General features: G+C 40.8%; 2 protein-coding genes and 1 long non-coding RNA gene across 3 annotated transcripts; 1 reads left to right on the top strand and 2 right to left on the bottom strand.

Annotated features, from left to right (window-relative positions):
• Positions 1–589: 589 nt before the first annotated feature.
• Positions 590–2,533, bottom strand: LOC141646924 (cytochrome P450 736A117-like). The gene is made up of 2 exons (XM_074454929.1): positions 1,563–2,533; positions 590–1,406 (listed from the first exon to the last, which is right to left on the bottom strand). Exons 1-2 carry the CDS (start codon positions 2,481–2,483, stop codon positions 807–809), a joined length of 1,521 nt encoding a protein of 506 aa, XP_074311030.1. The 5' UTR covers positions 2,484–2,533; the 3' UTR covers positions 590–806.
• A 3,895-nt stretch (positions 2,534–6,428) lies between these two features.
• Positions 6,429–7,175, bottom strand: LOC141648569 (uncharacterized). The gene has a single exon (XM_074457298.1). The coding sequence runs from the start codon at positions 7,173–7,175 to the stop codon at positions 6,429–6,431; it is 747 nt and encodes a 248-aa protein (XP_074313399.1).
• A 4,765-nt stretch (positions 7,176–11,940) lies between these two features.
• Positions 11,941–13,149, top strand: LOC141645855 (uncharacterized). Its single transcript, XR_012545185.1, has 2 exons — positions 11,941–12,265; positions 12,490–13,149. It is a non-coding gene; the product is annotated as an uncharacterized LOC141645855 (long non-coding RNA).

Raw genomic sequence — 13,149 nt, 5'->3', positions numbered from 1 at the left:
ATTTAACACTTATGACTTACCCAAGAAGATAAGTAGCATAATAGTTCAATAGTTCACCTACTTTATTAGTCAAGATTAGTCAAACCATTATTTAGTTAAGGGCAAGAATGGAATTACAATAACCGTATTTTAGTAATCTTTGCCTTCAACTAAAGCTTGTTTTTCGTTTCACGCCAGCCGCCATATCAATCTCTGATGGGCCACCGTCGACCGTCGTAAGCTAATAGTACACGCTTTTATAGATTGATGAGCAAAACGATGCAAAATACACTCAACTTTTGAATGAAATTTGATTATGAAACATCTAACAGAAATCAAATCGCAATTCAAAGTGAGATTATTTAACGAATTTCCACTGTGACAGTTGTCAAAGAAACCGACTCCAATAAATTCATGGCTACAGAATTGTTTGCTTATACGAAGTATTAGCTAATTGTAGCTCCTTCTGTAATCATGATTACAACCCATGTCTATCACTGCATAAACCTTGTATGATCAAGAAACAAGCAGATGGTCGTATATAGCTATGTAAATTAAGTTTACTTTTCTGCGATTAAACTCAAAAATTTAAGTAAATAAACTCAAAAACTTTAAAATAAAACTCAAAAATTTTAGATTAAAACTCAAAAACTTTATCTTAATACTCAAAAACTATACCATCTGATGTACTACATCAGATGTATAATCTACTTACTGACGGACAGGACTATCTCATTATCATCAGCTGGTAATTATTTATCATATCATACTATCATAGTACTTTAAAACATACAGAAACAAACATACACAGAGTGTTTTTGCCTCACCTAATGATTTGAATATGGTGTTGGAATGGCCATGAGAGGATCTCGCCTACGCAATGAGGTGCCAAAACTTTCAGCCATGAAAGAATCAACATTCACCTCATCAGGCAACTTCCAATTGAAGTGACCTACAAGATTCGCTAACGCGAGTTCAGCTTCAACATTAGCGAAAGCAATCCCAGGGCAGCCTCGTCTTCCCCCTCCAAACGGAATGAATCCAAAGTCATGCCCCGAATAGTTAAGAAATCTCTCTGGTCTGAACTCCTCTGGTTCTTCCCAATAGGCCGGGTGTCGTTGTATGGCCCACACATTGATGATAACTTGTGTTCCAGCACGAATGTCATAGTTTTGGACTCGTGCATCTTCAGAAGGTTCTCTTAATGGTAGAAAGGGAAATGGAGGATGTAGCCTTAGTGACTCCTTGATTACGGCCTTTAAGTACATCATGTCCTTCAAATCATCCTCGTCGATTACAGTTTTATCTATGAGAAATCCCCTCACTTCTTCTTGCACCCTTTTCATGACCAACGGGTGCATAAGCAACTCCGATATTGTCCATTCTAGTAACGTTGCAGTTGTCTCTATTCCTGCAGTAATCATATCCTGCGCAGACCATATCAACTCGAAACTCAACTAAAAAAAGAACTCGTAAAGTCTTGTAAACCCAACGTAAATTGGCTAACCAAAGTGAAAATTTCATTAAAAAAAAAACAAATGATTAAGACGAAGAGAATAGTATCAGTACGAGTAGGTATTTACCATAAGAAGTGCTTTGACAGTGTCCATATCTATGGATGAATCGTTCCTCTGACTTTGAAGCAGAACGTCTACAAGGTACTGAATTTTATCTTCTTGGTTACGACCATCATCATCAAACCCGTTCATATGCTCCTCGACTATCTTCTCGATCAACGAATCTAATGATCTAGCAACTTTCCTGCCCTTAGATAACACACCACTAAATTCATCAATCCAACCCAACCAAGGTATGAAGTCTCCAATAATCAATGACCCGAGTGCCTCAAAAAATTCTTTTAAAACCGGTCCAAAATACTCTTCATCGTAATTTTGTCCAAAGGACACCCTGAACACCAAACCGGTTACTGTTTTTACTAAAGCGTCGGACAAATTTAGTGCCGAATTGGGTGTCGATTTTTGGATGCTTTCAACCATGAGCCCAACTTCTTCTTCCCTGATTTTTCGAAAGGAACGAACTTTTTTGTTGCTTAACATGTTCAATACACAAATACTCTTAATCTTCCTCCAGCGCTCTCCATACTTGCCAAAAGCTATGTCCTTACCATCATACAAGATTAAGCGCGCGATCTTAGAGTATGGTCGGTTTGCAAAGACGATGTCATGGGTTTTCATGATTTCCTCTGCTCCGTTTGCAGATGAGACGACAAGAGTTGGCTTGGTGCCAAGGTGGAGCAACATAAGGTCTCCATATCTCTCCGATAAGGATCGTAAATAGCGATGTGGGAGTTTGCCGAGTTGGTGAAGGTTGCCTATGATAGGCAACCTTGGCGGCGAGGGCAATTTCGGATTTTTGGTTTTGGTGGTGGTGTTGTATAGGCATTTGTAGAATATGATTATGAAGGTTAGGAGTGAAATGATGAGAGCTAGATGAAGAAAAGGGAGTTTCCCTAAACTTTGTACTACTATGGTCACGTTATCCATTTATCTGATTTGCTTCTTGTAATCATCACTTGCACTACTACTACTTATAGAAGCATTGCACTACTACTACTTATAGAAGGAGAAAAGGATTATGCAAAGGAGGCTTGGTGCGTGATACTAGTACGCAAGTTTTTCGTGTTGAAAGGGATGAAAAGGATGGATTGTTTATTTTTGTACTCGTTTGGTTATATTTCTGCTTCTTGTGAATTTTCTGGGACTCTACTCTCTGTAGGTCTCTGGGATTTTATCCCTTCTATTAATAAAAAAAAGAAGCATTCAAGCGTTTCCTCATACCATGTCGACAATCTGGTTGGTACTTGGTCGTAGGCCCGGCAAATGGGTCAATCGAGCGAGTTCGGGTCAGGTTGGATGACTTTTGGTCTTTTGGCTTAGTAAGAATTTAGCCATGGTCTGGTCGGGTTGGGTCAATTCCGGTTCGAGTTATTTTTGAGTATATTATAATCAAGTCATTTAAGGTTAATCGCTAGTTTGCATCAATAAACATTCGGGTCAGGAAAAATTCGTTTGGGTTAGTTCGGGTTTTGGATCATGCTCGGGTCCTCAGTTCAGGTGTTGGGTCAAATTATTTGGGTCCGATCAGTTTGCCGGGTCTACTTGGCCTTGTTGGTTTTGGTCAGGTTATTTCAGACTCGTATTTTATCTGCTTAATATAATTACACGCGAATTGGTTATGATGGGTTTGGGACGTTAATGCGACATCAATTGGTTCAGGTAGAGTATGATCTACTTCAAATTTCTTGGTTAATGAGAACAAGAGTTAACCAAATAGTAAAAGCTTTCTTATTCCAACTACAAAATCAGGAGTTTGATTCTCACTCGTGACATAAGTGTGTTTATTTAAACAAAAAAAGAAAATTCTTGGTTAATTATTCACTCATTTTATTGAGACATATCAATTTTTTAAACCCGTGATGGTGGTTTACAGAAATCAGTATAATAAACTAAAAAGGTACACAAATTCTTGTTTCAGACGAACACTTTTCGTCTTATTTTTCAAACGTGCATACGTGATCGATCATTTTATAGTTAAAAGTAACCACAATGATATAGGTAGTGTTATAGTTTATGGTAACTGGTTTTTCAATAGTGGTCACATTTAATTGTAAAATGGTTATAAAATCCTGTCTTATTATTTCAGACCAAAAAGACCTGTCTGGAGCAAGACGTACTGAAAAAGGTACGAGTATTAGCTTGTAAGATTAATCTCGGTTATTTGTTGTCCTTTTCCATTTTGAGAGTCTCAGTCATTTGTTGTCCTATCTATTTTAAGAATGAATTTGATGAGTAATTTGGTCATTCACATTCAATTTATTTCACATGTTATTTAGTAATTGACCCATTTCCCATTTCCTTGGTCTTTGTGCCAAACCAAAACACAACAAATGACCGGGACGGAGAGAGTAACTATTAATTAAAATATCCTAAACTAAAAAATTAAATAGATAACTATTGATTGGAACAGATAGAGTAATCACTTATTAATAACTCAATTAGTGATGAATACAAAAAAGTATTAGGGAATGATTCTCAATCTGTCTCATTGTAGACGGGCATTATCCGTCTAAAGTTGTAGACGGATAGTGCTCCTCTCACTAAATGCAAGTGAGAGGGCAAATGAGGGAATCCATTTCCCACCCACTTGAACTATCCACTCTGATTTTGTGTGGGAGACACTATTTGTGAAAGAGTTATTAAACTAAACGAGTTAGTTGTCACTATTATTGTATTTAGGGTTGTGTCAAGGATTTCAAAGGCCTTAAATGAAAACTAATTCGAAGGCCTAGTTATTATAAGTTATAACTAATTAGTCTTTAGTTTTCTATTGTTTTGGAAAACAAAGTCAGATATTACGGTTTTAAAATCTAATAGTCCAATATCTCAATCTTTGTTATTAGTGTGTTTAGCTTACACAATTCTTTCATTTATTTTTTAAATTTAAAGTCAAGATTCATATTCGTTATTGGAATTCTTGATATAGTGTAGCACCAAGAATTACACAATAGAAAAAAAAATTAAGATTTGAACGAAAAAAGAATAATGAGATTAATATAACCTGAAAATACTAAAATACTCGTGTGTTGCCCGTGTGTTACACGGATTTTAAAATAGTTGGGTAAATGTAAAATGTAGAATGTGGTTTTAGCCTTGATCAGCGAGCTTTTTTAGAGATGTTCTCTCAATAAGTTTATTTGAAGATCATTTTACAATTTAAAAAAAAAATGACACTATTAATAATAAAGTAGGTACAAATCATGATAAATACTCGGTACTCCATCCGTTCTCTACTTATTGTCCACTTTTCAATTTTAGGAAGATTTAAGAAATAGATATAAAATTACTAATCTACCCTTTCAATTATGAAGGATGAGGACAATGTCATTTTGATAGAGGAGTGGTAGTTAAAAGCTTAAGGGTACTAACAGCAGTTCACCCATTTTAGCATACCGAATTTAGAAATATGACAATTAATTTGAAATAAATTTTTGAAAAAAGTGGACAATAAAAGTGGAATGAAGAGAGTAATAAAATGGATATGCTTAATATGTAAATAAGTGTAATACTACGGATTTTATTAAGTTGTATACTCGACCGAGTAGAGCCTACTCGGCCGAGTAGTGTTAATTATGGAGTATAATTGGTAATGTCATGAAAGGTGATTGATGTTCATGATCTGCGTTCAAATCTCGTCAGCATCAAAATCAGTGCAAGCATTTCGATCAAAATACATATGACTTGGTTAGATAGCACGGATACTCCTCTTAATCAGTCGTCCCGTGTCCGACACCATGTCGAACATCGACACTCGTGGAACACGCGCCTAAACGTGTCGGATGCCTATAAAGCCGTGTTTAACTTTCTTCATTTAATTGGGTACGTGGTCATGGTATTTGGGCACGTCTCAGATATGTGTCCATGGTATTTGGACACATTTTAGACACACTTTCAAATGGAACCAAGTTAAATTTAAGGTGAATAGTAGTACGCGTTGTTTTATAGTGTGGAAATGAGTTGAATTGGGGTGAATGGTGTGTTTAAGAGGAGGAATAAGATGTCGAAAGAGATTGGTTTGAATATGACTTTGGGTTGGAAATGAGAATGATTTATAGTCAAGATCAAGTTTTACCTTCACTTATTTAAATTTGATATCAAATACTTTTACAAAACTAAAATAGTACGTTTATAACTATAAAATATACTACCTCGATCTTAATCGCTCATTTCATGGAATATTGTGTCCCGTGTCCTAAATTTCATAGGATGCCGTGTTACGTGTCCTTCCATGTCCATTGTCTTTTAACACATCAGTCCCATCTCACCAAATAACAAACTTGATTTTTAAGAACTAATTTCAACAATGACAAGATTTTTTTCTCCTTTTTAAATGGGTCTCATAATCTACCACCTAACAAAATACGGAGTATTATTTTATTTTATTTTATTTTATTTTTGAAAGGGAAAGCCCTAAGGCTTACTTCATTAATAATGAATCAACGATGACAAACGAACTTGCGACCGATGGTAAACCATCTGACCACACTACTCTACCAACTACTCTAGGTGACACGTGATCTAGCGCGTGCGCCACATTGTTATTGTTCCTACTAGTGTACGACCAAACAACCGAAATAAAGGAATTACAAAGCGACAAAATATCATCAAAAACTAAATTTAAAGAACTTCGACCACTCGATCTCTTCTTTAGAGCTTTAATAACCGGGAGGCAATCGCTTTCCACAACCACCCTTGTATATCCTCTTTGAATCGCCTCCGTGACACCTTCGAGGACCGCCATTGCTTCCGCCATCGTAGGATCCCACACTTGCGACAAAACAGACGATATACCCCACTTAACGACCCCTTGCCCATCACGACAAACCACCCCCAAGCTCACCCCCTCCCCTTCCTTCACGCCAGCATCAACGTTTATTTCAACCATCGAGCACGCTCTCCCTCCTCCTCTGCCCGAGCCACATCCCCCTTCCTCACACCAGCCGTACCTCCTTCCATTTCGTCCATCACCTCCACAACTCTCCTCACTACACTCCTATGATCCGGTTCCCGATCATCAAAGACGACTTTATTCCGGTGCTCCCACAAAGCCCAACACCCAACCATTAGTCTAGCTTGCTCTCGGGGTCCCATCTCCCTCCACCGTGCTTCAATCCAGTCCCTCACTCCTCCCCCATCCTCACCATCATCCTCCTCCATCCCAAGACCTTCCCAAACCCGTCTAGCCAAACTGCAATCACGAAAAATATGGAGACTCGACTCAAGACGTGAATTACAAAAAGAGCATAAAAGACACTCACCTCGAATTCGAGCCGCGATGTTCGCTCTAGTTGCCAAAGCTTCGCTGCACAGCTGCCAAAAGAAGAGCTTCACTCGTGGCCACACCGGGATTTTCCAGAGCCGATTCCATAGCCATTTTTCCCTAACCCAATTCGAAGCCCCTCCCACTTCGAGCTCACTCTTGTCCCCTACCAGCCGTCTATAGGCAGATTTCACCGTATAAATGCCATCCTTTTCCGCAACCCAAAACCAAGAGTCACTAGGACGCTGAGTACTAATCCGAATACTGTATATTCGATCACGTTCAAAGCTCAGGAAAAGTGAGTTGATTAAATCATCCCGCCACACTCCATTAGCATCTAACAGCCCTGCCACTACCATATCTTCGTGACCCACAACCCTCGGGGATAGAATAAGACCCGTATGGGAGTCAGGGATCTACCCATCCTTCCAGACTCTAGTCGTTAGCCCATCTCCTATCCGAACCCGCCAACCATCCATGAGTAAGTCTCTAGCTTCAAGAATTCCTCTCCAGGTGTAACTTGGATGAGAACCCAATTCCGCTTTAAGGACATCGCTCCCTGGGAAATATTTGGCACGCATAACTCTCGCCCATAAACCATTTGGCTCGGTTAAAAGTCTCCAAACTTGCTTGCCTATAAGAGCCATATTGAACAAGTGGAAGTCCCGGAAACCCACTCCCCCCAAACTCTTCGATTGGGTTAGCTTCCTCCACGCAACCCACGAGATCCCCCTCTTTCCTTCCTCATGGCCCCACCAAAAACGAGATATCATCGACCTCAGTTCATCACAAAAGTTGACGGGAATTTTGAAAATACTCATAACATAGGTAGGGAGCGAATTAGCTACTGCCTTTATAAGGACCTCCTTACCCGTCCTAGACAATGTTTTCCCTTTCCAACAGGACAAACACTTACTAAGCTTATCTCGCATGATATTCGTGAGCACTTTTTTGGAGCGCCCAATTACCGTGGGAAGACCTAGATACCGCTCCTGCTCCTCCACCATCACAATGCCCAATCTTGTTGCCAAATTGCTCCGCTTCTGTCGAGGAACCCCTTTACTAAAAGACATGGTAGTTTTATCCAAACTGACTAGCTGACCGAAAGCACTCTCATAGCTATGTAGAATGGACTGGATTACCTCAACCTCCTCCACCGCGGCCTTAGCGAAAAAGATACTGTCATCGGCAAAAAACAAATGCGAAATCGGTGAGCACTTGGCCATATTCGGACGCCGTGTAAGGAATTGGACTCCACAGCCCGTCTCACCAGACTAGATAATACTTCAGCACATAAGATAAACAAGTATGGTGAAAGGGGGTCGCCTTGTCTTAGCTCTCTCTTAGGTCGAAACTCGGGCAATGGACAGCCGTTAATAAGAACCGAAAATGAGACCGTCGACACACAGTCCATAATACGATCAATCCAGCTTCGACAGAAACCCAGTATACTCAACACACGCTCCAAAAAAATCCACTCTACTCGATCATACGTCTTTGCCATATCCAATTTAATAGCCATGTATCCTTCAATATTGTTTAAATATTTCATATAATGAAACACTTCAAAAGCAATCATGACATTATCCGAAATCGCTCGCCCGGGAGTAAAAGCACTTTGATTTTCCGAAACTATTTCACCAAGAAAGGACTTCAAACGGTTTGCGAGGACTTTTGATACCAACTTATACGCAACGTTGCAGAGGCTTATAGGGCGGAAGTCACGAATTTTATCGGGAGCTTTCTTCTTAGGAATAAGAACAATGTTAGTCTTGTTCAATTCCCGAGCTGATTTATGACCCCGCAAAATAGCCAGTACAGCAGTTATCACATCCGGTCCAACCGAGCTCCAATATGTTTGGTAGAAAAGCCCATTCATCCCATCCGGACCCGGAGCCTTTAACGGATGCATTTGATTTAAGGCTTTGATCACCTCCTCTTCCGTATATTCTCGCCTTAGCTCCTCATTCATGCCGTTTGTGACTCTGCCCTCCAAACCCGCCAATACCCCAGCTGGCACCGTGGGATTTGAGGAAGAAAACAGCTCCTGGAAATATAAATTAGCTACTTGAGCTACTTGATCATCCCCTTCCCGAACCCGCCCCTCATCATCAACGAGCTTAGCTATGTGATTCTTTCTTTTCCTCTCCGATGCACGTGTATGAAAGAACTTTGTATTTTTGTCATCATCTTTCAACCACAAAGCCCGGGACCGTTGCCTCCAAAATTGCTCCTCCTTGCGTCTCAACTCAGCTATCTCGGCCAAAAGCTTCTTCCTTCGCTGCACATTCTCAGTCGTCCTCAAACACGTGTTTAACTTTTCCACTTGCTTAAGTTTTCTCCCTATATTCTTGCCAATACCGTTGATGTTCATGCCCCTTCAATCACGCAACTCTCTCGCACACTCCTGCAAAACCCGTACCAATTTCCCACCTCCTTTCTCGACCCCTCTGTCCACCGCATCACTGCACCCCTCCGCTCCAACCCAAATCTGTTCGAACCTGAATTTACGAGGTCTCGGCTCTTCAATATCCCTTCTATTTAGAACCAATTTAATGGGTGCGTGGTCTGACCATTCCCTAGCCAAATAGAATAGCCTGGCAAAAGGGAATAAATCAGTCCAAGCAGCCGTGCGAAGAGCCCTATCAAGCATGCACTGTCTATTCGCGTCCCCGGCTTACCCATTATCAAACGAGAAGTTGTATCCCTCCCATGGTACATCCCTGAGCCCACAGTCATCAATAGCATCCCTGAAATTGTTCATCTGTCTCTGAGACCTACTACCACCTATCATCTCCGTCGAATAAAGAATTTCGTTAAAATCACCTAGACAAACCCAAGGCAGCTGTGACTGTCTACTAAGAAGCCGAAGTAATTCCCATGAAAGATGACGATCTGAAACAGCCGGCCAACCATAAAACCCCGTAATTCTCCACTCCCCTTCTTTAGATTTAATAGAAAAATCCATATGGTGAACTGAGGCCGACATAAAGGAACAGTCGACATCCTTACGCCAAAGCATCGCTAGACCACCAGACCGACCCACACTATCTACTTCAATCCCGAAATAACCATCTAATTTCTCCTTCACCTTCCTCATATCACGACCACACAATTTAGTTTCACATAAGAAAAGTATGGTCGGGGCCTCCTTCCGCACCAACGCACAGAGCGCACACATTGCATCGGGGTTGCCCAAGCCCCGGCAGTTAATACTTAAAGCATTCATTGGGCCCAACGGGGCTGACCACCTTCAACCTCCGCCTCAGGTATTAAGACGCCCCCGTCTAAGTTTATGCGAACCCTCTTTTGTGCCTCCTCACCCTCTTCTTCCTCCCTGCCCCTCTTAATAGCTTCTTGATCCCCAGCCAACTTCGATTTCTCTCGTCCCTCACAACTATCACCATTCCTCATAAACCTACGCCAACCCCTACCACTCCTCTCCCCACCCGTATCCTTACCCGCTTCCACTGACACCACCACGGCCTCCACCACCTGCCCATCCGTTTCCATTGACCCCACATCGACACTATCAGAGCAGCCACTATCCAACCCTTCTCCTACTCCCGTATCCAGCTGTCCACTTGCATCACCCTCCCCCATGACCCCATTCTTTCTGCCTCCCTGGTCCTGCCCTTGGATTTTAATAGGGCCAACGTCCCTACAATCATCCGCATACTCCCTCACACTACCGCTTTGACACCTCTCATTCCGCACATTCTTCTTGGCTTTTAGGTCTAGAGCAATATTTTGAGGCTTCGTGATCATAGAGTTTATAACATCTTCAGACTCGCCCACCTTCATTTCATCGAATTTCGTGTTTAAGTTTCTCGCAACTCTACCACTCCCTTCCTTGACCGTTTTAGTGACTTTCCAAGGCGAAGCACGTAACCATTCCCCATATTTCAGGTCCTCCTCCTCATACGGACCGTCCTCGCAATCCTTCTCCCCATGCCCAATCAACCCACACCCATAGCAAAAAGTCGGAAGGCGTTCATATTTCACATTAAACGAAACAGTTTGTCCTCCCTTCATACGAATAGGAATAACAGCTTTAAGCGGGTCTCTAATATCATATAGCACACGGACGCGAATAGCCCAGTCAAGTTCCGGGTTTGGACCATGTTCGAAGTTGATAAACTTCCCCAAACAATCCCCCAATCGCTTCGCATTAGAACTACAGGTCCTCCCCGTAATGGGTAGGTCATATACCCGTGCCCAAATTGGAAATCGAACCAGAGATGTGTCCGTAACTTTACCTGATTGATTGGGTTCGTTAAAGCACCACATAAACTTGTCGAAATGCCATGGTTGTCCTTCCAAAACTCGTGCCCTATCGCGTTCTGCTTCGAATCGAAAGATGAAAGTCTTTTCTTTTGCGTCGAGGACATTACCCATAACCGGCTTTGAAGGGTTCCATAACTTAATCATCGTCTCGACGGCGGCTTTCACATTGATCGCTCTCGATGCCCATAACTTCCCCACAAGGAGAATCTTCTCGTGACCTTCAGTCGAAGACCCTTCATCATCCCATTCAAATAAGCCGTCGGCCGTGCCCATTGGCTCCTTCCCGTCCCGGTGTTGACCCCTCGATCCGCCTTCCATTAGCACCTGCACAGAAAAGAAAAAGCAAAAAGAAAAAACAAAAGCGTTGCCCAATCTCACGATAAAAATCGTGAGAGGAGCCTCGAACCAGAGGAGAAAACGAAGAAGATTAAGACGGAGCCCTAGGAAACCCTAGACAACTCTTCACCTCATTTAATACAGAGTATTATTTTAAAAACGAGTGAAGCCTAAAATAATGGACTGAACTTTGCATATTTTTTTCAACAATAACCCAAGCTTTAAATTTTTCTAGTTAAGAATTTGATATCCATCTGTCTGCCGTCACATTTCCGTCAAAAATGAATTTCACACTTCACATCTAACTGTAGGATCCACTAAAGTCAAAGTAAATTTATGAAGTTTCTTGTCAATGTCTTTTTTTAGACAACGATGTACTATTTTATATATTAAACAAATATCCCTCCTTATATAAAGGGTGCTGATGAATTCACGGAGTGAATAAACTAAGCCACGGACAATCTAAGTTATCATACCCCTAAAAAGTTGTTTTATTGCGGGCCCCATGCAAAATCGGCAATATATTTAAAGGGCGCTACAGGCATAGTTCTCATATTTCCCGTGGATTGGTCTATTCATCCCGTGAAAATATGAGTACCCAATATAAAAGTGCGCAGGGTGAGTTAAGAGGGTGTTTTTTGGCAAAAAAATGTGGGATGGATAGTTGAAATTTTTTCGTATTCTTGTGGCTTGGGCTAGGTAATTGGACCTTGCTTGTTGTCCTTGCATTTTCTTGTCTGGCCTGCTAATTGGGTTGTTCTTGTGCGGGTTTGGGTTTGTGTGCCGAAGTGCTCAGACCTATCTTTGGGAGTTGCTTGAGGAATAGGTATTGGACCTCTTCAAACTTAGCTCCTCTCTACCCGTCCTGACCGTAATTTACCGATTTTTAACCCCCATTTTGTCCCTTATTCTATCTAATTAATTACTCGTTTTAGTTTAATCGATCCATTTTAGTCTTATATCGTACATTGGCCGATTGATTTTAAATAAAATTATTTCATATTATTTCTTGTGATTTTGGTAGTGCTTTTGTTAATTTAATCTTTGTAGGCATCGCTTCGGAAATAAAACGCGGAATAGAGGAGCGATATGACGAAACGAGCCGAAACGGACCGAGCACATTGTGCTCAGCTATTGCGTCTCCTTATTTTGACACCAATGATGGACTTCATATGTGACTGTGTGAGCCTTTCATTTCGAAGCTGGCCATTTTGATAATGTTTGATTTATGGACAAATTGGTGGACAAAATATCAATGCTTTTTTTCCACCACCCACATTTTTGGACTTTTATTTATGTACCATTCTGATGGGCTCTTTAGTCCCTTGGATTTGGGATTAACAAAGGAGACGACATCTTCATTTTTGTTGCTGGGACGGAAGAGTGAAAAGGGAGAGCCGTCATTTTGTCTTTGTTCTGGGCAGTTGAAAGGAACGAAACAGAAGACGGAGAATAGAGTAGCAGTAGTAGATAGGATTAATTCAACATTTTCATCTTCAAAAATTCCCACAAAAATCCCATCTTTCTTTATTTATCTTAATATAGATTTAGATTATCGTCTTAATTTACAATATTGTATGAAGATCTACCTTTTCAATCCCTTTTTAATTCAAGTTGGTATTATTTTCTCTCATTCCTTTACTTATTGTTATGTTTTTAACTAGTGTAATTACTTTAATTAGTTAAAGTTTTAGTCTTTATTACTCTTAC

Source organism: Silene latifolia, chromosome 3, assembly GCF_048544455.1.
Source record: "Silene latifolia isolate original U9 population chromosome 3, ASM4854445v1, whole genome shotgun sequence".
Taxonomy (NCBI): Eukaryota; Viridiplantae; Streptophyta; class Magnoliopsida; order Caryophyllales; family Caryophyllaceae; genus Silene; species Silene latifolia.
The sequence above is the reverse complement of the archived record's forward strand: the minus strand, read 5'-3'. Positions and strand labels throughout refer to the sequence as shown.

Excerpts from the sequence above, each read along its gene's own strand:
- LOC141646924 (XM_074454929.1), bottom strand. The coding sequence starts at position 2,483 with ATGGATAACGTGACCATAGTAGTACAAAGTTTAGGGAAACTCCCTTTT. Across the intron at positions 1,407-1,562 it reads CTGTCAAAGCACTTCTTATG|GATATGATTACTGCAGGAAT; the intron begins GTAAATACCTAC and ends TGGTCTGCGCAG.
- LOC141648569 (XM_074457298.1), bottom strand. The coding sequence starts at position 7,175 with ATGGTAGTGGCAGGGCTGTTAGATGCTAATGGAGTGTGGCGGGATGAT.